General features: G+C 44.3%; 1 protein-coding gene across 12 annotated transcripts in view; it reads right to left on the minus strand.

Moving 5' to 3' along the window:
• Positions 1-1,630: 1,630 nt before the first annotated feature.
• Znf618 (zinc finger protein 618) overlaps positions 1,631-22,773 on the minus strand; it is a 172,549-nt gene continuing 151,406 nt past the window's right edge. For all 12 annotated transcript variants that reach the window (XM_063260357.1, XM_063260352.1, XM_063260324.1 and 9 more), the window contains 2 exons: positions 9,797-9,898; positions 1,631-9,207 (listed from right to left, as the gene is read on the minus strand). In XM_063260357.1, coding sequence (XP_063116427.1) covers positions 7,691-9,207; positions 9,797-9,898 — 1,619 coding nt within the window. In that variant the 3' untranslated portion in view covers positions 1,631-7,690. The remainder of the gene's footprint in view (positions 9,208-9,796; positions 9,899-22,773) is intronic.

Genomic DNA, 22,773 nt, shown 5'->3' on the forward strand with positions numbered 1-22,773 from the left:
TGGCCTCAAACTCTCAGCAGCCCTCCTCCCTAGTGCTGAGATTACAGGTGTGTGTCTGGCTTTCCCAGGGTGTTTTTGAACAGTTCTGAGTTTCTCAACAAGCTGTCAAAACAAACAAACAAAAACAAACTGTGAAAACCTGAGCTTCTATTCTCATGAGAGGTTAAGAGGCATCTTGCAGTGCTGGTCGGGCAAGAGGGCCTGTCCTCTACCAGCCTGGTCCCTGAGACGTTTGCTTCTGTGACACTTATTGTAACTTTTCACTAGAATTTAAAAAATCAACTTCTCTTGACTTCACCCCTCAGTAGGGGGATGGATTCACATGCTCTGTCTCTGTCACAGAAAGTCACGATGCTCCTCTCATTTTATAAGGTACTGGGAGTCATTCTCAGCCTGGTAGTTCCTCCCAGACTCACTCTACTTCCTCACTTGAGTCTCACCTCCATTTTCTTTTAATGGTACAGGCCACATTTCCTACCAAGTATATGAAGGGGCTTAATAAGGAAACACTTCTTTTTTCTCCCTTTGAAAACCACACTGTGGGGCTGGGGATTTAGCTCAGCGGCATAAGCGCCCGCCTTGCAAGCAGGCAGTCGTGAGTTCAATCCCTGGTACCAATAAAAATGGAAAAGACAAAAACAAACAAACAAACAAACAAACAAAAAAAAAAAAAAACCCACACTGTGAGGCCCAGGGGCCAGTCCTTCAGCATTGAACTCTCTAGGGCCACGCCCACCCTGGCCTTACTTGGTTCAAGGGTGTGGGGGAGTCCTTTGGCCCTTCCTTTTTGTTTTAGATGCAGAGTAACTGGCAGCTGGGGATGTCCATGGTCACTCATCACACAGCTCCCAGGAGGGTAGTCTGGAGGGCAGAGGGTGGTGTCAGATGGGCCATTTGGTGATGTTTCCAGATGAACCAAGTAACTTGCCTCTTAAGGGAAAGTTAAGCCCTTACCCCATAGCTGGTTAGAGACTTGGGTGGAGTAGAGGCATGGGTGAGTGGGAGACAGGAAGACACAGGTGGCCTAAAGAGCTGTCACCCTCCCGATCTGTGCCAGCTGCTCTCTTGGGAATTGCCTCTCCTACCACTTGCCTTTGGTTTGTGTCTGTGATGTCTTGGGCTCTGGGCAAGTGCCCTGGGTTGGCCTCTCATAGCTTACCATGGAGAGTGCTGATTTTTGCTTAAGAGTCCTAGATGTCACAGGAATTAGGCAAAAGCCATGGTCACTCCTCCTTGGAAAATGGAGAACACAACAGTCACATGAGGCACACAAACCAACTGCAAGGTCCAAGGTGCTCAAGAGTCACTTGAATGACCATAAGAGCAGGCATACGGAGACGTGTGCCTTTAGCCACTGGGGCTGTGGGACACAGATTAAGCTCATCCCTTCTGCCACCGGGTAAGACCCCTACGGCAGGTGCACAGGGTCATGTCTTGGAGGGCCATGTCCCCCCTCATACATCACTCACTGGCTGAGCTGGGTCTGCAGCTGGAGAGGACCAATGACGCACAGATAAGGAGCCACACCCAACCTCAGTGTCCCTGCCTCACCCAGCTCCTGCCGGCGCCCTGCTAACTGGGTGGCAGAGCCAAACCCCAAACCCAAGGAAAAAACACTGCACACTGCATCTTCCTAAAGGTCATTTTATTGTAAAACCATAAATACAACACTGACATGAACTCATTTAAGCAACTGATCCTCTCTAACTGTTAAAAGGATGTCTTTTTGCCTTGGCATCAACCAACCGGGAAATAATGTGGCGAGAATTCAGGGGGCCGGGGCGGGGGTACAGAATCCTGGGCTGGGGCTTTTGGCGACTTAAGAAACCAGGTGGAACTCTCCTCCCAGAGAATGTCCCACTTGTGGACAAGAACAGACAGGTAAAAACAGCAACATTTAAACAGCTCAGTTTTAAATTTTATTACTTCGTAAGTTTTTTTTTTTTTTTCTGATCCTTTCCTCCATTTGACATCAGTAGAAGTTTTAAACATCATGAAACTGACTTGGCTGTAAATGGAGAAACGGTACCAAAACAAAATGAAACAGCAAACCTGAAGGACACACACAAAACCCTAAATAAACCCTCAAGTTTGGTCTCGGGGGTTCACGTATCAATAAGGACTGCCAACTCAACCCCCATGCAATGTGACTCCTTGTGAACTGCGGGATCCACACCAGCGATCAAGGAGACTGCCAGCAACACCTCTTGTAACACAGCGAGTGTGACACTGGGTGACTTTTTATTTTATTTTTTTTTAAATACAGTACATGGTACACAGGGTCCCAAGATGGCCCTGCATAAACCCCCGTGAAGACTTGAGCCAAGCACTGGCTGTTTATAAAAATATTGTGTTGCTACAAAAGTATAAATTAATGCTACCGGTATTAAGAAATATTAAACACATAAAACTTATAAGGATTAAGAAAAATATTCATTAATACCTGTAGAAAACTCTGGCCTAAAAAAGATATTTTTTTGTGTTTGCTTTTTTGTAAATTTTTTTGTTTTTTTTTTTTTAAGATGACTTGAGTTTCTTGCACTCAAAAGAGAGACACAGTCAGATGTGCCTATGGTATTGCCTAGAATGTCTTAACTACTGAGAAGGGACGAGGGGTGCACGCACGCGGTTAGAGTGGGGGGAAGGCGGGGGGGGGGCAGGGGCACCAAGGCGTTCTCGAGATTTACCTGATGTGAACGAATCACCGACGTGAAGTTGGGGGGGGGGGCGGGAGAAAAAGATAGGATCAGAAAACTGAAAATAATTTACATTTCTTAAAAAATATCTCTGCTTCGGGTGGTTGTACAAAATGATTTCCTGATGCTTGGGCTGTGGGTGGCCCTGCCGCGGGGCTCCCGCTCGCTCCTGGCTGGCGGGGCAGGCCCAGCCCATGCCGGTCCAGGAGCTCGCTTGCTCCTTGGGCAGCCACCCACCCTGGCTGGGCAGCCGGAGGTCCTAGGCAGAGACGTGGAGCCCTTCCTTCCGGCGGGTCTCAGACCCCATGGCCTGTGCCAACCGGGATTTCAGGTGGTGCCACAGAAACCCCAGGCCCCTGAGGTTGCGGACAAGGCTGGGCTGCGCCCCTTTAAGGAACTTTGGTTCGAAGAGTCAAGATGCCCAGGGGCACGCTTGGGTGGGCAGGACCCTGCTGGGCTGTGATGCTAATGCCCGGATGCAGACGGGCAAGTCCTCTTACAGCAGCTGGAGGGGGCGGGGCCTGAAGGTGGCAGACAGTGACCAAGAGCTGCTCCCTGCTTCCAGCGGGAGCAGGTGCCTTCTCATTCAGAAACCACAAGTCTCCTTGGGCAGAAGCCACGGCTCTCCCGACCACGATCTTTAGACCCAAGAGAGGAAGAAAATAAGAACAAAATCCGCCCCCCCTCTGGGAACCCTGCAAAGGGGAGGCCTGCAGGGAAAGGAAAGAGGGAAAACACTGTTTTCATTGGTTCACCATAACTGGCCTAGCAACATTAGCCACAGTGAAGGGCGGCTCCTTCCCGGATCGCCCACCGCCAGCAAGGGGTCGGCCGGCCGGGCAGGGCCCAGAGCCCCCAGCTTCTGTCTGCAGGGCACAGCCTGAGCCTCAAGTGGTTTCTTGGTGCCGTCGGAACTACGGCCTTTCCAGGAGTCCTCTGATACATCCCAGAGACAGTGTCCTTGCCATGCTCCCAAGGCCAGGGCGAATCTCGGAATTTGGTGCAGCTTATGATAGGGTCAAGGAGGCCACCTACCATTATGCCCTTGGCCACTCCTCTTCAAGCACAGCAAGACAACAGTAAGGTCTACCTTGCTGAGCACAGGCTTTTGATTTCCATCTTTGTTCTGGCTTCACTGCAAACCTGGTTACCCTGTGGCCCTAGACAGGACATGCCACACTTCTGACATCTCTCCAGGTGCCCTCTTCAAGGAGTCAAACCCAAGCCCAGGGGAAGCAAGTGTTAGCACGGAACTCCTTAAAGGTAGAGGTTTTGGCTTCACAGTGGAAAATGCCTTGCAGAACTCTTCGGTGTTTCTAGAAAGTGCGAGAGAGAACAGGTCAAAGTGAGGGCTCTCAGCAGGCCAAATGGCTGGTGCCAAAATTCCTTCCTGGGCTTCTGGAGATCCGTGACTTCCCATCCATGCCACTGGCTGCCCTTCTCTCCTTGCCATGAAACCTTGGTGCATTCTTCCTGATGCCAAGCATGAAGCCATCGAGTGGAATATGTGGGGATATGTCCTAACTTGTGATGCGGTAGGTGGCGTTCTGTGCTGGGAACCCACAGGAATGAAGACAGTTTACTCGGGTGGCACTAGTTCCTGGCTTCTAAATGCCACCAGAGGGGGACCTGACCTAAGCATGGGGAACTGTGCTGGGATGCGTGCATCCATCCACAATCAGGATACAGCATCTTCCTGGTAGACCTGAGAGCCCTGGGTTAATGAAAATCTGAGGGATCATTCAAGAGGCTGCAGTTCTTAGCTTGTGCTCTGTTGGTGACCACAGAGAGGGAAAAGCCCTGCTGAGCAGAAAGAAGCATATTTCCTCTTGGGTTGTGGATGTCAAAACAGAGGCTGATTCTGTCCTGGGAATCACATGGCTTGAGGCGAGCTGTCTCCCAAGTCAGCAGGCAACCACCTTTACTTGCAAAGCTAAGACGGAAATAGCCCAACTTCCTAGTCTGCCAGCTCGCAAAGGCCTGTGGTAGAGAGATCTATGGTAGTCACAGAATTGTGTGTCAGATGACAAAATCCTTCTGAAGGGTAAGACTAAGCCAGGCACCAGGAGATGAACTGGAAGAGCCGGTCTCAGTCCTTTGGATGAGCTGGAAATTTGGTAAGGTGGATATTGCTGGAAAAAATGGGGCAGGTAGCTGACCTGTGAGATCTTTGGATTTTGTTAAGCTGCCTGTCACAGCAGGATTTGCACCGTGGGAAGAGCCTATGAGAGAAGGCAGGCTGAGGGGGCACCTGATACAGCCTTTCCAGTTGGTGACACCAGTTTCTGGGGAACCACAGGTGCTAAGAGAGAAATGACTGCCTTCCACTGTGTTAGCATTGTGGACAAGGCAGCTCCCAAGACAGCTTTTTGTGAACCTAACAGCATTTACAGCTAACCTGCAGAGGCAAGCTAAGCCGAAGTACTGAACTCAGCTGCAAAAGAACTGGATTACTGGAGGTGACAACCTAATTCCTAATACTTCCGGTAGGTATGATTCACTCGTTTTCATTCTGGAGCACAAGTATCTCACACAAGAGGAGACTGCTGAGTGCTCTGTGTATCTTGGCACTGCTGCTGGTTTTGCAATTCAATGGTTCAGTAATACCCTGGCCAGCAAAACTAGCTCTGCTTTTACTGATAACCTAAATCGGCAGCTCCTGTCCTTCCCGTGTGGCTGAAAGTGCCACACTGTGATCGTCCCATCTAGCAGTCAAGCACAATTGATAAGAAGCATCTGTCAATCATCAGCAACCCAGAACCCACCTTCCAGAATGTCCAAAGGTCTGATCAGAAAATCTGCCAATGTTTCATATTCTTTAGGAAGCAATATTTGGTTCCTGTCTGGATTCTCCCTGTTCCAGCTCCACTGTGGATGGAGGCTCTTCTAGCTGGTGGTAGTAAGAGTTGGAAATACAGAAGAAATACCTAGAACTTCTTTTCCAGGAGAGGAGCCGGTCTTCGGTTCCTTGGGAGCATGGCTTGCTGAAGCAGTTGTGGAAATGGCCCACTCTGATCCATTTCATAATGTCCAATGCTGCAGGAAGAGCTGGGTTAGTTTCATGAGGTGAAGTGTACAGGCTTGGCCTCCAAAAACAGTGTTCTGGGTCCATGATCACGATGCTTAAGCCTTCTTGAGTTTTAAACCAAGTTTACTCCCATCCTGCCAGGGCCCCAGGAGAGAGGGCTATGGTACAGTGCTTTTTGTAATCGAGGTATCTCACAGTTGAGTAATGCTTTATTACTGGGTGTGTGGGGGGTCCACTTAGCCAACCCCCAGGATGGCAGAAGATGCCTTCGCAAAGAGCGCCAACAATGGTGGTCATTCTCAGCCTGAATCACAGCAATCCCTATCCCACAGCCACAGACACCTGAGGGACAGGGGACCACCAGCTCTTCATTCACTCAAGGGCGGGGTAGGGTGGAGAGGTGATCTTTCTCTCTTGGAGAGAATGTGTTCTTCTCAGCAGAACCTCAGTTGCTCCTGGCTGGGGGATCAGGAGAGGGGCCTAAAGACCCCTGTCACAGCATTGAGTGGAGGGTGTCACCATCAGAACATCAACTATTCAGCCCACAAGGCACCAAACTCAACTGCCATCCTGGCTGGCCATTGGAGGTGCCTCTAGGGACCCCTGAGGGCTGAAGACTGCCTGGATGAACCCTGGGGAGGGAGGAGGGACTGGATGGTGGTGGGGGGTGGCTGTGAATATGGATCAACTCAGGAGCCTTGGGGGTGGGGGATGTGGTGAGGAGCGGAAAGCACTCTGGGAACAGAAGCCAGATGCTCACAGTACCAGACACAGCGAACCAGAACACGGCTCTTCTGCTTACATTCCGAGAACCCCACGTGCTGCCCATATGGCTTCCACCAAACCCCACATCTGAGGAACCCGCAATCCCGCCCCCTCCCTTGGTCTCCAGACAGCACACATCTTGTCCATCTGAGAACAGGAAAACCGGACTGTATGGGGGAGGCTGATAAAAACCTTAGGATACTGAATATACCACTGAGATGAGCTAGTTTACAGTGTGACTTGAGGAACAAAAAGGGCAAGTAAAAACCCACACACTCCAAAACATAAGTTATACACATTCAGTGCCTCCTAGCAGAGTCTAACGCAAATCTGAAAAAATAAAATGAACCCCAAAAAGGTAAAAACTGCCAAAATGTCAGGAAAAACATTGAGTGGAGACAGTTATCTATACTTCTCTGAAAAATGTCTCTTTTTTTTTCCCTCTCTTATATTAAAAAGCAAAATGTCGGCTTTATATTCTTGTCTCTTTTCCTGATTTGGGGAGATAGATAGGTGTGTTTCTAAGGCGGCTGCCTGGGATACCCAAGGGTGATCACAGAGGCAACAGCTCAATGCCCTGAAGGTGAACGAGAAACAAAGTCCAGTGCAGAAACTGTCCATTGGATGCAGTCTGGAGAATCCACGGCAGAGCAGCTGGGGCAGGGGGCGGGCACCGTAGGGGTTGGGGGGAAGGAGGGTGGGGGGCGGCAGGGGTAGAGGACAGGGAACATCAAGTCACTTCAGATCGCAGCTGCCTGAACATGTTAATGTTTCTCCCAATCTGCATACCTGAAAAACGGAGTCTTTAGAGCCCCTTCCCGAGAAAAGGTGAAACTTCTCCCTCTTTCCCAGTCACTTGGCTTTCCTGACACGCCCAGTCCAATGCACACACGCCTTCGTGCAGGCGTGTGCACATGCACCAGGGTCGCGTGTGAGTGCACGTATGTGGAAACTTTTCTGGCTGCACAGATAAGCACAAAGCCTCCACACCCAGGGCACGCACGTTCAGGTGCGTGCACACATGTGGGTGTGGACACACAAGTACACACACACTGAAAAAAAGCACTTAAGTTTCCAGGGGGCATTTAGAATGAGGTCCACAGTGTTTAGAACTTAAATTCCTTTTCTTTGTTTGTGACAGTGTTGTGTTTTTCCAATGTTCTCCTTTTGTTTTGTTGATCTGCTTTCCCAAAGTAAAGCTTTAAAGCATGTTGGATTTCAGAAACATGAGTTTGTTCATGTCTTCTGGACTGAGCAGTCGCCTCCTTTTGATGAGAAGTGCTTGTTCACACATATTTACACAGCCACTTCTTGCCCCCACGGCAGGAACTGCCAGGAGCCAGAAGGCAAGCTTGGCGAGTTTTGTGTGCTTTTGGGTCACGCAGGACCAGTACTGGAAAAGATCTGGGGTGGCCTGGAAAAGGGGCTCCTGCAGGTAGTCATACACTTCGTTCTTCCCCAGGCGATCGTCCTCTTGAGCCGTGGGGTGCTCCCCGGCGGTGGAGCGTGGCTTCTTGGCAGCGGGCTCAAACTCAGCCTCTTCAGCCCAGGACTCTTTCACCTCATTGATGAGCTCACAGACCTTGCCGATGATCTCCTCGTGCTGGTAGGGTGGCACAGGCCGAAGCTTCTGCTGCGGGTCCAGGATCATGGCCACCTTGTGGGCTGGGTGCACCTTGAAGTTCTCCTTGAGCGCCTCCAGGAAGAGGTGGCACAACTTGCTGACAGTGCCCGCGTCATTGGCCTTGGCTGTAAACAGCTTCTCCAGCCGGACATAGGTAGGCAAGACCAGCTGCAGTGTGGGCTGGCTCTCATTGCTCAGCTCGATGACAGCCTGCTTCACAGGTGTGAGGATGGCGGCCAGGTTGCTGAGCAGGTGCTTGTTGAGGCTCTGGATGAGGTTCATCTTCTTGGCTCGGCTGTAGAATTCACAGATCTGCTCATAGCGCTCATGCACCAACAGCAGTGAGTCCGTCACTGAGTTCCAGCAGGGCGGTGGTGACGTCTCCTCCAGAGACCCAAAGGTCTCCTTGGCGAGGCCTGTAGAGCCCGCCAGGTCCTCACACACGTTTAGCAGCTCGATGACCTCGTGCATGCTGCGGGCTTGCAGTGTCCGCTTGCTCAGCACACTCTGCACCACTGAGTTCAAGGCACAGGCTGAGCAGCGAAGGCACATGCCAGCCTTGGAGAAGGCGGACGCGCTTACCCGGCAATCTGTCACGTACACTGTCCTGATCTCCGACATCACGAACTCTGACAGCACGTTTTGCACCCAGTGGTGTACCAGGTCGCCACTGTCCCGAATGTCCGCACCCTTTACGCCCAGCACATAGCTCTTGATGTGGTTCCCCTCAGCCTGGTAGGCTGTGAGGATGTAGCAGGAGTCGGGCCCAACACTCTGAGAGTGGCAGGTGACACCGATGCCCAGGCAGGCATTGCTGCCCAAGGCACACGTCACCTTCACCTTCACCTGGTTGTACATGCGTGGCAGGTGCTTTAGTGCCAGCGTGTTGAAGTTGCCCAAGATCTCAGTGACTGAGAAGGCCCCGTAGCGGGCACCACTGTCTACCAAGGTCTGGGCGAACTTGAGGAACTCCTTCCCGCTGACCACACTCAATGCACCCAGGTCAGCGCACATGACCCGCAGTAGGCGCTCTGCGATGTTTTGCCGCTCCTTCTCAGGGATCATGCTGTTGGGTGTTAAACCACTAGTCGTGGCTGGCAGAGAACACAGAGACACGTGATTAATTCTGGTGTTCAAGACTGAGTGGTCTAGCAGCAACCTAATTTGCTAAGCATCTAGGATTAGGTATGACAAGTGGATTTCATCTTGCACACGAACTGGTGGTGCTGTTTAACACGCAATAGTTACAGAGAAAAAAGTTCTATGATTGATCAGTAATACATGCCAGGGGTATGGAATAGTGACATGCATGCAACGTATTGATCATATGTGCCACTCACTTAGACCTTTGAAGACAATTAATACAAGGATCATCATTAAAATGGGAATCTTTAGTAAAATATATATAGCCAAAGAAATCATGGAAAGGTGGACTCTATTCTGATTCCAATGGTACTTGTGACCACAAAATGTTACCTCCTTTACCTGGGCTTCCTGTCTATCCTGTGTGTTAAGAATTCCTACAAATGAGGTCTTTAGTCTAAGTATGCTTTGGAGACTGTTGTGTGCCACCATGTGTCACCACAGGAGACTCAAGCAGTAGGAATTACAGGGAAGAAACACTGGAGGGAACTGGACAAATCTCTGTGCACACCAGGGCCCAGCCCCACCAAGGAGACCTACTGTTGTTGGCACTGTTCCTCTGGCCCTGAGGTTTCCACTTCTCTTCCACAACAGCAGGTGGTGAGCGGGACTGGTTGGAGGTGATGTTGTTTTCATTGTCAGCTGTGGGCACAAGGGGAAGGGTGTGTTACCTTGAGAGGAAAGAGGCTGGTGACAAACAAGACAAGAACCAGTGTGGGGGGTACAAGTGCAAATGGGACACTTGGGACTCAGGCGTGCATTAATTCCTGGATCTTCCTTACATAACTGTCTTTGCTTACAAAGCCTCATCTTCAACATCAGGGAAAATGGAGACAACCACACTGCCATCAGACAACACCCGGAAGGACTCTGGAGATGACAGAGAAGGAGCTCAGCTTTGTGCCTGAGGCACAGACTCTCAGCTGGTGGCAGCTGCCACATTCTGAGCCCGTGTTGGCATCCCACACGTATACCATCGCGAAGCTGCAGCTCTGAAATGGGGTGGTCAAAAGCACCTCAAGCACCCACTCTTCTTTCAAGTGTGCTTTTTGGCTTTTCAGTACATTTACTAGAAATTTCATAAGATGAACAAAACGAAGCCAAACCTTTTCTTACAAGATACACTGTACTTAATCACCAAAACCCTTTCCTGTAAGACGCAGAAACTGAAGTCCAGCTATTAGAGAACGTTGTCCAAGGCCACAGAGAAAATGGTGCAGGGCTGGGACTCGGACTTCAGTGCATGAGGAGCGTAGCAGAGTGGCTTTCATTGCTATGAAATGCATTTGTCACAGACTGGAGGCTGCTCCACACCTCTAAACTCTCAAGAACAGGACTCAAAAATACAAAGGCCATCTTAAGTAAATATATTGCAGACAAAAGAAATATGGAAAAAAATAATAGGAAAGTGTGACTAGTAGAACAACCAATCAATAGAATCAGACACTGAAGTGACAGATTTGATGGAGTAGTCAATAAAGACCTTAAAAACAGCTGTTGTAGATGTCATAAACATGTTCGCAGATGTGAAGGAAAAAATGAACACCATAAAGAGAAAAACAGAAAATGTAAAAAAAAAAAAATGGTTCAAACCATAATTACCCTGCCCAAGAGGAACTAAAGTGTAAAAAAAAACCCCACCACACATACATATATGAAAGAGTCTGGAAAAAATGAACACAGCATGGAAAATAGCAGGCAGTTTAATACACTCATAAATATAAATATAAAATGGAAATCTGATTTAAAAAAGGAGTGGAACAAAAACAGTATTTGAAGAAACCGTCAAAAATTTTCCAAGTTGGACAAAAAAATAAAACATATTTAAAAAGCTCAATGTGTCCCAAGCAGAATAAATATACATAAAACACCACTAATACACAGCATCACACAGAATCAAACCACAGAAAACAATGAGAAAAAAATAATCTTAATGAAAAGGGGCAATTACATACATATAAACAAAAATAAGCATGATGACAGACTTCTCACTAGAAATTATACAACCTAGACGCAAGAGAATAAAATACCAAAAGAAATACGAAAAGCCTAGAAGTCTATATCCAGTGATAGTATGTTTCATAAATGAAGATGAAATGGACACCTAAAACAAAAAACAAAAATTGGACTTGCACTATGAAAAATATTAAAGAAGTCCTTGAGGTAAGAAAAATGGTTTAAAATAAAAATCTGGAGCTACAGAAAGAAAATTAGACTATTGGAAAAAATTTTGTGTAAAATTTATATATATATATATATATATATATATATATATATATAAATTCTCATTTTATTTACTTTTATAGAGAGAAAAATAATAAAAAAGATACAGAATTTAAAAGCAAGATATTAGGAAATTAACAATGGTTAATATTCTACATATTGTTATCTTCAAAGCAGTTGCTCAAATTACAAGATATAGGTATGCAAAATTGATCCAGATATGCAAAACTGATTGAACAATTCTTTAAAATTACACACTGTTCTTTTCAACGAACTAACAGAAATTAGTACAGGTTATCTTAGCTATCATTTGTATATATTTTCTTTTTTTTTCCTTCCTTTTTTCCTCCTTTCCCCTATCGCAGTTGTTCTTTCTTTTTGAGCAGTTTCTTTCCTTTTCACAGAATCTATTGCACACTTTGGATATTTATTTTTTTCATTTTTTTTTCACTAGGGAAATGATACGATGTTTACATATGGGAGACAGTTATTTCAAGTAAGAATATGGTCTCCACCTATAAAATCTTGAGTTTATTCTCCTTTATAGCTGAGTAGTACTCCATTATATAGAAATACCATATCTTTTTTAATCCATTTCTTGGTTGACAGGCATTTGGGCTGTTTCCAAGATTTAGCTATTACAAATTGTGCTGCTATAAACATTGGTGTTCAGCCATATCACCTTGAATGAGCCCAATCCTGTCTAATCTCAAAAGCTAAGCAGGGTTAGGCCTGGTTAGTACTTGGATGAGAGATCGCCCCATTTTAAATGCAGTTGCTCACTAGAAAACAATTTCAAGAACTATGACAATCATGTAAAAGCATACTGTATACTAAGAGCAACAAGACCAAAAAGGGAAATTAGAAGACTTTGCTGAAAGATTCTCACACAGTATGAAAAGTAGGCTATTATTATTATTATTATTATTATTATTATTATTTGTACTGGGAATCAAATTCAGGACCCTGTGCTTGCCAGGCAGGCATCGTGCCACTGAGATACATCCCCAGATAGGCTAATATTAATTGTAGAAAATCAGTTCAAAATATGTAGTTGAAAACCCAAATAAACTAAATTTAGCAAGAATAAGTTAATATAAAAAAAGTTGTCAATCTAAAATAAGGTAGGGGAATTAGAGAAAAATAGAACAAAGGTAAAAGGAGATGAAGAGCCAACAAGCAGAAAATGGCAGATTTGTCCTCAACAATACCGAGATTCTGACACATGCAGATATCTCAAAACTCCATGGAAAGCTCACAGATTCATTAAGAAAAAACCCCAAAATGACCCAATAGTGTGTTTTTGAGATACGAGTAATAGGATGAACAAAGTACTGTATACCATGCACAGAGTAATAAGAAAGCTGCCTAGGTGGGTAATATTATTTTAGAAAACTAGAGCCTCAAATGAGACACATTAGCAGGGATAATAAGGAGATCTTGTGTGAAGACAGAGAGTCAAATTACCAGGAATGCATAATACTCCTAAATGTGTGTGCAGAGTTTTAAGTCATGTTAAGCAAAAACTAAGAGAAGTCAAACAAAAATAGAGACAAAGGCACAGTTATAACTAGAGATCTCAACTCTACCCTCTCAGTAACTTACTGAGAAAAAGAAAAAACAAAATGAACACTGATCATAAATGAGCAGAGAGGGCAAGATGAAGCAGCCTCATATGCATATAACTGGATTCTCAGAAAAAGAGGGTGAGGCAGGAAATGTCAAAACCATACAAGGTGTGGACTCTGACCATCCAAGAATTAAATTACAAGTCAATACCAAAAAGATGTTTAGAAAAATTATAATTACTGTACACAACAATATCATACTTTTGGGGCTGGGGATTTAGTCAGTGGCATAAGCGCCTGCCTTGCAAGCAGGCAGCCGTGAGTTTGATCCCTGGTACTGATAAAAAGGAAAAAGACAAAAAACAAAACAAAACAAAAAAACAATATCATACTTTTAAGTAACTCATGGGTCACAGAAAAAACCATGAAACTGGGAAAAAGTTTAGAATTTAATGAGAACAAAAACGTTAACATTTCAAAATTTGTAAGGAACATCTGCAAGGTTTCTTTGGGGCCTTAAATATTAGAAAAGAATAAAAAGGCTTAAAATCAACATCACTAGCTTCTACCTTAGGGATGTAAAGTCAGGCATGGTGGCGGCACATACCTGCAGTCCCTGTTGCTTGGGAGGCTGAGGCAGGAAGACCACTTTGGGTCCATGGGTTTGAAAGCAACTTGAAAAATGTATTAAGACCCCATCTTAGAAAGGGGGAGGGTAGAAAGAGACAGAGAGAGAGAGAGACAGACAGACAGACAGACAGAGAGAAAGAGACAGGGACAGAGAGAGGGAGACAGACAGACAGACAGAGAGACAGAGACAGACAAGACAGACAGAAGACAGACAGACAGATGGAAGAGTAAGTTAAGTCTGCAGTAAGGAGAAGAAAGAAACTATAGTAAAACAAATGAAATAAATGTAAAAAAAATTTTAAAAATCAATGCACATAGAAATTGATTCTTTGTAAAAAGAAAAATCAATAAAATTGATAAACATTAGCCAGAGGACACAGATCATTAGTACCAGGAATGAAAGAAGGGCCACTCTTGCAGACGCTGGAGATATTAAAGGAGCTAAAAACTATTATAAGCTTTATACCAATAAATTAAACAACTTTGCTATCTTGAAAGATAGAGTTAAATGCAGAAGAAATAGGTAATCTGAAATAGTCCTACAGTTATTAAATAAAGTGAATTCACAATACAATGAATTCCCTTAGGCTCGTAAGGGTTTATTGGTAAATCTGAATAAACATTTAAAGAAAAAGTAATACAAATTCTTCCAGAAAACAAAAGAAAGGTAAGAACTTCTCTGAATTTGTTTTATGAACTTGTCATTTCCCTGATACAAAATCAGAAAAAAAAAGTTTTTAAAAAAAGAAACTACAGAGCAAAATACCTCATGAAACAATATGTGAAAATTCTGAGCAAAGTGTTACCAAACCTGGGAGTGCGGGTATAATCAGTAATAAGAGGGCTTGCCTGCCATGTGCGAATACCTGGGCCTGACCCGCAGCACCAGAAAAAAGGTTAGCAAACTAACTACAGCAATGCATAACATGTAACCCTGACCACTGATGCACTTTGGGAGGCTGAGGCAAGAGGCCTGAAAGTTAAAGCCCAACCCGGCTGGGGAGGCAGCTCAGTGTGAAGGCCCTGCTTTCAATTCCCGGTAGTGCAAAGCTGAAAAACTCAAATTCCCACATTCTAGTAAATGGAATTTATTGCAGAAATGAAAGTTTGGGTTAATATTGGAAAAATCTGTTGGTTTAATTCCTATGTTGAAACAAAAAATAAGAAAAACCACCTTAGTAAGTGTTACAGGCACATTAAAATGACAAAATTCAAAACTCATTTATGATTCAAATTTCTGTCAAACTAGAAACAGATAAACCTGGTGAAGCGCATCTAAAGGAACACTTAAGCTTACTAATCATATAAAACTAAATAAACTATAAGGAAATACTATAAGCAATGATATTCCAATTGATTAGATAACCTGGCCAAAACAGACTAATTCCTAAAAAGACATAATCCAAGAAACTCATTCAAGAAACGGAAAATCTGGACAGACCTATAGAAAAAAAGTCACTTAGTAGTAAAAGTTCACACCAAAGAATATACACACATACACATAAAAACACACACAAAAAAAGCTCAAGCTCAGATGCTCATTTGTGAATCCTATTTTATGTTAAAAGAAGTCTTTTAAGTCATTTTATGAAGTATTATTCTATTTCTAAAGTCAGATAAAGAAATCAAAGGAAAAGAAACTACAGCCTCATGACCTTTAACAATAGAGATACAAACTTCCTCAATAACATGTATTTGCAGACAGTCCAGAAACATACATGATTCTTTACACAAACCAACGAGACTTATCCCAAGAATGCAAATGGTTCAATATGCAGGAATCAATGTAATGCACTATGTTAATAGGATAGGATGAAAATGGTACAATCACCTCACAAAGCCAGGAAAAGCATCTGACAAAATCTAGTGCCCTTTCATGGTAATCACACTCAGCATACTAGGAATTGAAAGAATCTTTTTCAATATGATAAAGGGGATCTATAAAAAACCTATAGTCAGTGTCAAGCTTAACAGTGAAACACTGGGGCTGAGGATGTGGCTCAGTGGTAAGCTCTTGCTTTACATGCATGAGGCCCTGGGTTTGGTCCCCAGCACCATGAAAAACAAAAAACAGCAGTGAAACACTGACAATTCTGTCCCTCAGATTAGGAATAAGAATATTTACTTTTCTGTTCAACTTGTAAAAAATGCCCAGATGCAAAAGAAGAAAAATTGTATTTATGGATGACATGATCATATATGTTGAAAATCCTATGAGTTCAAACACACATAAAACTATCAGAACTACAAAGTGTGTTTAACAAGACTGCAGGGATGTAAGATCAATAGAAAAAATATCAACGGTGTTTTCCTTCACTAGTAATAAACATCCCACAAATTAAAGCAATTCCACTTAGAATAACTTCCAAAACAATAAAATACTTAGTACAAATTTACAAAAGAAGTGCAAGAATTATAAACTGAAAATTAAAAATATTGTTGAAAAAGCCTAAAAAAGATTTAAATACATGGAAAGACATTCAATGTTCATGGATTAGAAGATTTAGTACTGTTAAAATGTCAGTTTTTCCTAGACTGATCAAGATACAATCCAACCATTATTGAAATCTCATCTTTTAAAAACAGAAATTGATAAACTGATCCTAACACCCATACTGAAATGCAAGACAGAATAGCCAAAAAAATCTTGAAAAAGAATAAAACTGGAGAGTTCACACTTGTTCATTTAGAAAACTACTACAAAGTTCTTATATAAAAAATAGTGTGGTATTGGTACAAATAATGACCTAAGTCAATGGAATACAATTCAAAATACGGAAATAAACATTTACGATGATTTCTGACAGGAGGGCAAAGAACAGTCTTTTCAAATCATACTTGGACAGCTGGGCACTCCAATATAAAAGAATGAAGTTGACCTCACATCATGTATAAATATTAACCCAAAATGGAATGCAGACTGAGTGTAAGAGCTACAACCGTAAGATTCTCAGAACAAGTACAGGAGGTAAATCTTTGTGACTTGGAGTAAGACAGGTTTATTTAGTATTTTTTTTTTCATTTTTATAGGTACTGGGGATTGAACTCACGACTGCCTGCTTGCAAGGTAGGTGCTTATGCCCCTGAGCTAAATTCCCAGCTCCGACAGCTTTATTTAGACATGATACAAAAACACAAATGACGAAAAGAAAAAATAGAGATATGGGCTTTATCAAAACTAAAAACTTAACGTTTCAAAGGCATAAGTGTAAGCATAGGTTCAAGAAAGTAGAGAGCCAGTCCATAATATTGGAAATCATATATGTGGGAGGGGCCTTACATTGATGACATACAAGACGTAAACACACAAGCCCACCCCACGACTTTATTCTCAATACCCCCCAAACTGGAGACTCCATGGCTTTCAACTGGAGAATGTGCATTAAACAGTGGAAAGCTTTCAGCAATACAGAAGGATTATAGATCACACACAAGAACACAGATGAATCTCAAAAGTATGCTAATTGGAAGACAGATCCAAAAGACCAAATACTGAATAATTTCACATTCATAAAGTCCAGGCAGAACAAGAGAGGATGAAAACACCTAGTGGTTGCCAGTGGCTGGGGCAGGGGAGGAGAAGGTTATAAAGGGGCACTAGGAACTTTTCTGGTTTGGGGCAATGTTGTGTATTCTGATCTGATTGTGGTTGAACAACTATATAAATTTGTCAAAGCCCATCAAACTGTACTCGGCAACTAGTAAACTTCACTTCTGTAAATTCTATCTCAATAAATCTGATTTAAGTTTAAAACAGACTGTAAAGAAACCCATCAAATTGGTAACCCCAGTCAGCTGTGAGTAGTGAGATGCCTGATTCTTCACATTCTAACTTCTGTGCGTTTTCCCAGTGCAGAGAATGCATTTCCTTTAATGTGGGACTGAACATGTACAAAGGGGAGGCAACATTTTACCAGGAAAAACAGCAGACTTTCTGGTTGACTTTCCCACCGGACGCAGGGGTTTGGAAGCCCTCGATGTAAACCTGGCTTTGCCATGGCTGTGGCACGTGACACTTGAGTCATTTTAACTTCGTGGGCCTGAGTTTTCTCTATTCCATCCCAAAGATGAAAGCTGGGTAAGCCTCAGGGTAATTCTCCAATTTGCATTCCTTCCAAAGAACTTGGAATTGAGATTATTCAATTTAGTATTAGATAACAATGTCCAGTATGGTTGCTTCAAAAAATTGTTTCTGTCCGTATCTTACAGATTCTCCTTCTGGTAAACTGAGGTACTAGTCAAAGCTCCATGAAGACACTTGACTGAGCTGAAATGACTGCACAGTGTAGCTAAGCCTGCATGTTCCCACTCCCTGACGGACATCTGTAAACCCAGAGGCAAAGCTGCAGAACTATTGGTTTTCCTGCAGAGGAAAGAGGGGAAAGCAGACACAATCCCTAACCTGAAAATCAAAATTTTAAAATGTTGTCATGCTGCCACAAGTAGGGAACTCCACCCCAACCTCACCCTGTGGGTCAAAGTCCTATGCAGGTGTACTAAAGCACTGTGTGAAACCGGCATCAGGTGATGTGTTATAAGGCGTGTAAGGAGCAAACGTGAGTTTCACGTTTAGACTTGACGCTCAGCCCTAGGATACCTCATTATGGAATATACGCACATATTCCACAGTTTCAAATATCTGCAATCCTAAACACTTCTGGTCTCAAGGATTACAGACAACAGATACTCAACCCGTACTTCTGACAGGCAATGGGAGAACAGGCCCCTGCCCTGGTTGAGTCCTGGTGTGTGTGACAGCCCTGCACATTACTCGTGCCATCTCTGCGACCTGCACCCACACTGTGGAGTTCCTTTCTCTAATCTTTTTTTTTTTTTATCGGTACCGGGATCGAACTCAAGACTGCCTGCTTGCAAGGCAGGCGCTTATGCTGCTGAGCTAAATCCCCAGGCCCACACTGTGGAGTTCTGATGAACCCACTTGACAGACGGGAAAAGCCTAGAGCAGCAAGGTGACTCAAAGTATTTTAGAAACCAGGTCTGGCCACCTCCCAAAAGCTCAAATAGCAAGGCTCCAACTTCATTTGCTGGAAGGTCCCTGTGTGCTTCCCCCAGTCATGGTCCACCTAGCTGCACTCTACTAAAGAACTGCAAGGGATGACCTTAAAGAGGGTCCTCTGTGGTCATCTTTTTCCTGGGTCACCTGTGGCTGATGAAGGCCCAGGCTCTGGATTCATCTCCAAGTTGGAATCCTGGTTGAATTACCACTGTGACTTCAGAACCCTGGGCAAATCGCTATCTTTTTCTGTGACAGTGGAGTTAATGTGAGCATTTAACCCAGAGGACTGTTCTGAGAATTAAATGGTGACAGTGTGTAAAACTCTTAGAATACCACCCAGTACCAAGTTCTAATGGTCTTGTTTGTTTTCTATGGGCTGTGCGATTTCCGGCCAGTGATTATATTCTCTGAACTTTTGCTCTTCACCTGTATAAAGGGGATGAAAATGTGATGCAACAGGCTCTTTGGGAGGAGCTCATGAACCTCACAAGTTGCAAGCGCTCACTCACTGAATGTTGGCCGTTATTAGTATCATCACTGCCAACCCACGCGCCTGAGCTGCCGCCAGCGCTGCCTCCAGTCCAGAAAGGAAGTTTATTAGTGTGAATTAGCCTGTGCCATTCAGCAGCCTCTTAATGAGATTGGTGTTATTCGAGCCTGATCCTTCTTATCAGCGGAGCTGTGAACTGCTCAACTCAGGACGCTTAATTTCTCGCCATGGAGCCAATCCTTTAATCCCGATTCAGCCTGGCTGGGATTCCGCCTGGCTTTTGGTTGGATTGCCCTGGAGCATTCTCCTGCCGCGCTGGACCAGAACAAAGCAACCTACAGCTCCAGGGGAAATAAGTCAAAATGCCTGGAGAGGTGGGGCCACCTCAAGGCTCAGCCTCAATTTGCATATTAATGGCTTCTGTCCTCCACGCCGGGGGTGGGGGGGTGGGGGGGGTGGGGGGGTGGGGGGGGCGGAGGCGGGGGCAGGAACGTCCTTTCTCTTTCCTAATTAGGGTTCAGCTTCCAGAAGCTGTTAGCAGGCAGGTGAAGTACAGGCTTCACCTGCAGGCTGTGGGGATCTCGATTAAAGGATATGTTCAAGCAGTGGTCCCCAAGCACAGTGCCAGTGACACTAGCCCGGTTTCCCATAGGGGACAGTCTGTTGAACTGAGTGGGCTTTCAACACCTTTCCTTGCAAGGGGTGGCTGAGATTCTGGAAGCTGGAGTAAGGAGTGCAGCAGTAAACCTGGGGTCTGTGTGCACCTGTTTTAGAGATGAAGATAAGGTTTGCTGACTGAGGTCACCCAGCACATCAGTGGAAGCAGAACTACAACACCAGTGTGCTACGTGCCAGCAGAAGCAAAGCCTCAACTTTAGAGCTCATCAGAAATTTAAAAAAAGATCCTTAAAAAGATCATGTGAATTAGTGTCCAGTATAGGTAGCTCGTAAGTGTAAATGTTGACTAAATGAATGACTGAGGATACACTAATAAACCAGCAATGAACATTAAATAAGTTCTAGGGCTATAATACAGCTTGTTTTTTAGAGATAGGGTCTTGCTATGTATCCAGGCTGCCCCTGAATTCACTATGTAGCCCAGGCTACCCTTGAACTTGTGGGATTCTCCTGCCTCAGTCTTCTGAGTGCTGGAATTACAAGATTGAGCCATCACATTTGTGACTAGGACTGTAATATTTCTGCCTGTCAGCACAGATCTGGAAAAGTGTTATGGTTGATACATTGTGTCAATCTGAGAAGTTCAGAAGTTTAAGAGGCTCACCAGGGAGCCAGGATCCTTACTTGGTAAATATTATCATTCTGTGCAGGAGGAGGGCACAGAGATCTTGTTGAGTGCTTCATCCGCCTTGGGGGTGGGGCTGGAATGGCCTGCATACAATATAAGGGAGGAAAAGAAGCTTGTTCTCCCTCTTTTATTCTGGCTGCTGCCTGGAAGTGTTGCCCCTGTATTATATCATCCTGCCTTGGAGCCAGCTGATTATGGACTGAAACCTCCACAGACAGTGAACTAAATAAACCTTTCCTTCCTTCATTTTGGGTGTCAGGTATTTTGTCCTAGCAACCAGAGAAAAGTAACCAAGACAGAATATGGTAACAATACAGTGAGGTCATTGCTGTGACTGTATCTGACCATGTGGTTCAAGAGCTTTTGGAGATGGCTTGTGGGAAGAGTTTGGAAAGACCTGGAATGCCTTAGGCTGTTCTGTATGGGAGAACAGCCTGGTCAGTGCTCAGAAGAGCAGAAAACCAGTAAAGATCAGGCTTGCGAGGTTTCAGCTGGGAAGAAGGACTGCACTGGTTGTTGGACTTCGGATGATGTGTGTTATGGCTAGGCAAAAAGTTTGTATTTTTCTTGTGTCCAGAGACTTTGCCTGAGACTAAGATGAAGGGTGGTGGACTAATTAATCTGGCAGAGGAAATTTCAAGGCTGTCGAATGTTGAAGCTGTGACATGGCTATTGTTGGGGGGCTTTTAGCCTGATTTATGTTGAGAATCAAGAGTGAAGAGCCCAATAGGATGATTTAAAGATTGTGAGTTTGGCCAGAAAGGAAGCTCCAATGAAGCTGTGGACTGCACAGACACATCTGAAGAAATTTTGACTGTTGAAAAGGAAAAGGAGAACAAAAAAGATGGCCTGAAGGCATCACTAATAGCAGCAAGTCTCTAATCCCTGCAGCTTCAAAACTGCAAAAGTGAAAGACTTTGCTTGTAGGAGAAAGCTGCAGAATATAATGTTCCAGAATGGTGGTGGCATAGAAAATTTGTTACTCAGAATTGGATTCAGAGTGCCCTGAGATCCTGGCACTCAATCCCTACAGCCAAAATAGAAAGCCTGGCTACTGCTCCAGCTGGCAGCAGACCTTAGCATCATCTATGTGGTGCTGGTTTTAGGTGCATACAGAATGCAAGAGTTCTGAAGTTAAAACGTCTTGTAACTCAATTTCAAAAGGCCTGGGAGGCCAGGCAGTGTGACCCTGAAAGGGCAGTATGTGAAGCTGTGAGTGTAAAGCCAAAGGTGCAGGGGAGACCTCAGAAGTTTGCAAAAGCTGGGAATGTGGATCATCTAAGGAAAGCTGCACAGAGCAAGCAAAGTGGGCCTAAGAGAGAAGCTGTGGGAGTTATAACCACCTGAAGTGCCACCCAAGCCCTTTGGAGCTCACAATTTGCCACAGATTGCTTCAGATACTGCATGAAATTATCGGATTTAACATTTGCTCTGCTGGATTTTGGACTTGCTTTGGTCCCAATCCTTTGTATTTCCCAATTGTAACTTTTGGAATGAAAATGTTTATCTTGTGCTATTGTATGTTGGAAATGTTTGTTTTCATTTGTACAGGGGCTTGCCACTAGAGTTGGCCTTACATCTTGGAGACCTGAGACTTGGACATTTTAGCAGCTTTTGCAGATGCACTAAATGTCTTTTGCATAAAGGAATGTTTATGAATCTTTGCTGGGGAGAGGGGAGGCCAGGACAAAATGTCATGTTTCTCATGTAATATAATTGATAGACTTAAAGCTGGTTCATAAGGATTGTTAAGCTGTATTATAATGTTCAAGTTTCAGAATACTAAGAATAAGCATGTCTTGTGTCTAGAAAGTGTTTAAAGAATTGTGTCTGGTTGCCAAATTGACAAGGGGTGGATTGCTACAGTTGAAACATAGTATCTACTTGAGAAGTTTAACTAAGAGGCTTAGCAGAGAGCCAGGATCTTTACTTCCTCATCATTCTGTGCAAGGGGAGGGCAGAGATTTTGTTGAGTGCTACATCTGCCCTGGGGGTGTGGTGGGGGTAGAGTGGCCTGTATACAATATAAGGGAGGAAAAGAATCTTGTTCTCCCCCTTTTATTCTGGCTGCTTTGCTGGCTGCTGCCTGGAAGTGTTGCCCCTATGTTATATCATCCTGCCTTGGAGCCAGCTGATTACGGACTGAAACCTCCACAGACAGTAAACTAAATAAACCTTTCCTTCTTTCATTTTGGGTGTCAGGTATACCATAGAAAAAAAGACAGTGAGTGAAAGATTTGTAAACCTTAGAGGGATACAAATAACAAAAACAAAGTGACAGAG

The sequence above is a fragment of the Cavia porcellus genome, unplaced genomic scaffold (genome assembly GCF_034190915.1).
Source record: "Cavia porcellus strain 051 isolate PalLab524CR breed Dunkin Hartley unplaced genomic scaffold, mCavPor4.1 scaffold_1, whole genome shotgun sequence".
Lineage (NCBI taxonomy): Eukaryota > Metazoa > Chordata > Mammalia > Rodentia > Caviidae > Cavia > Cavia porcellus.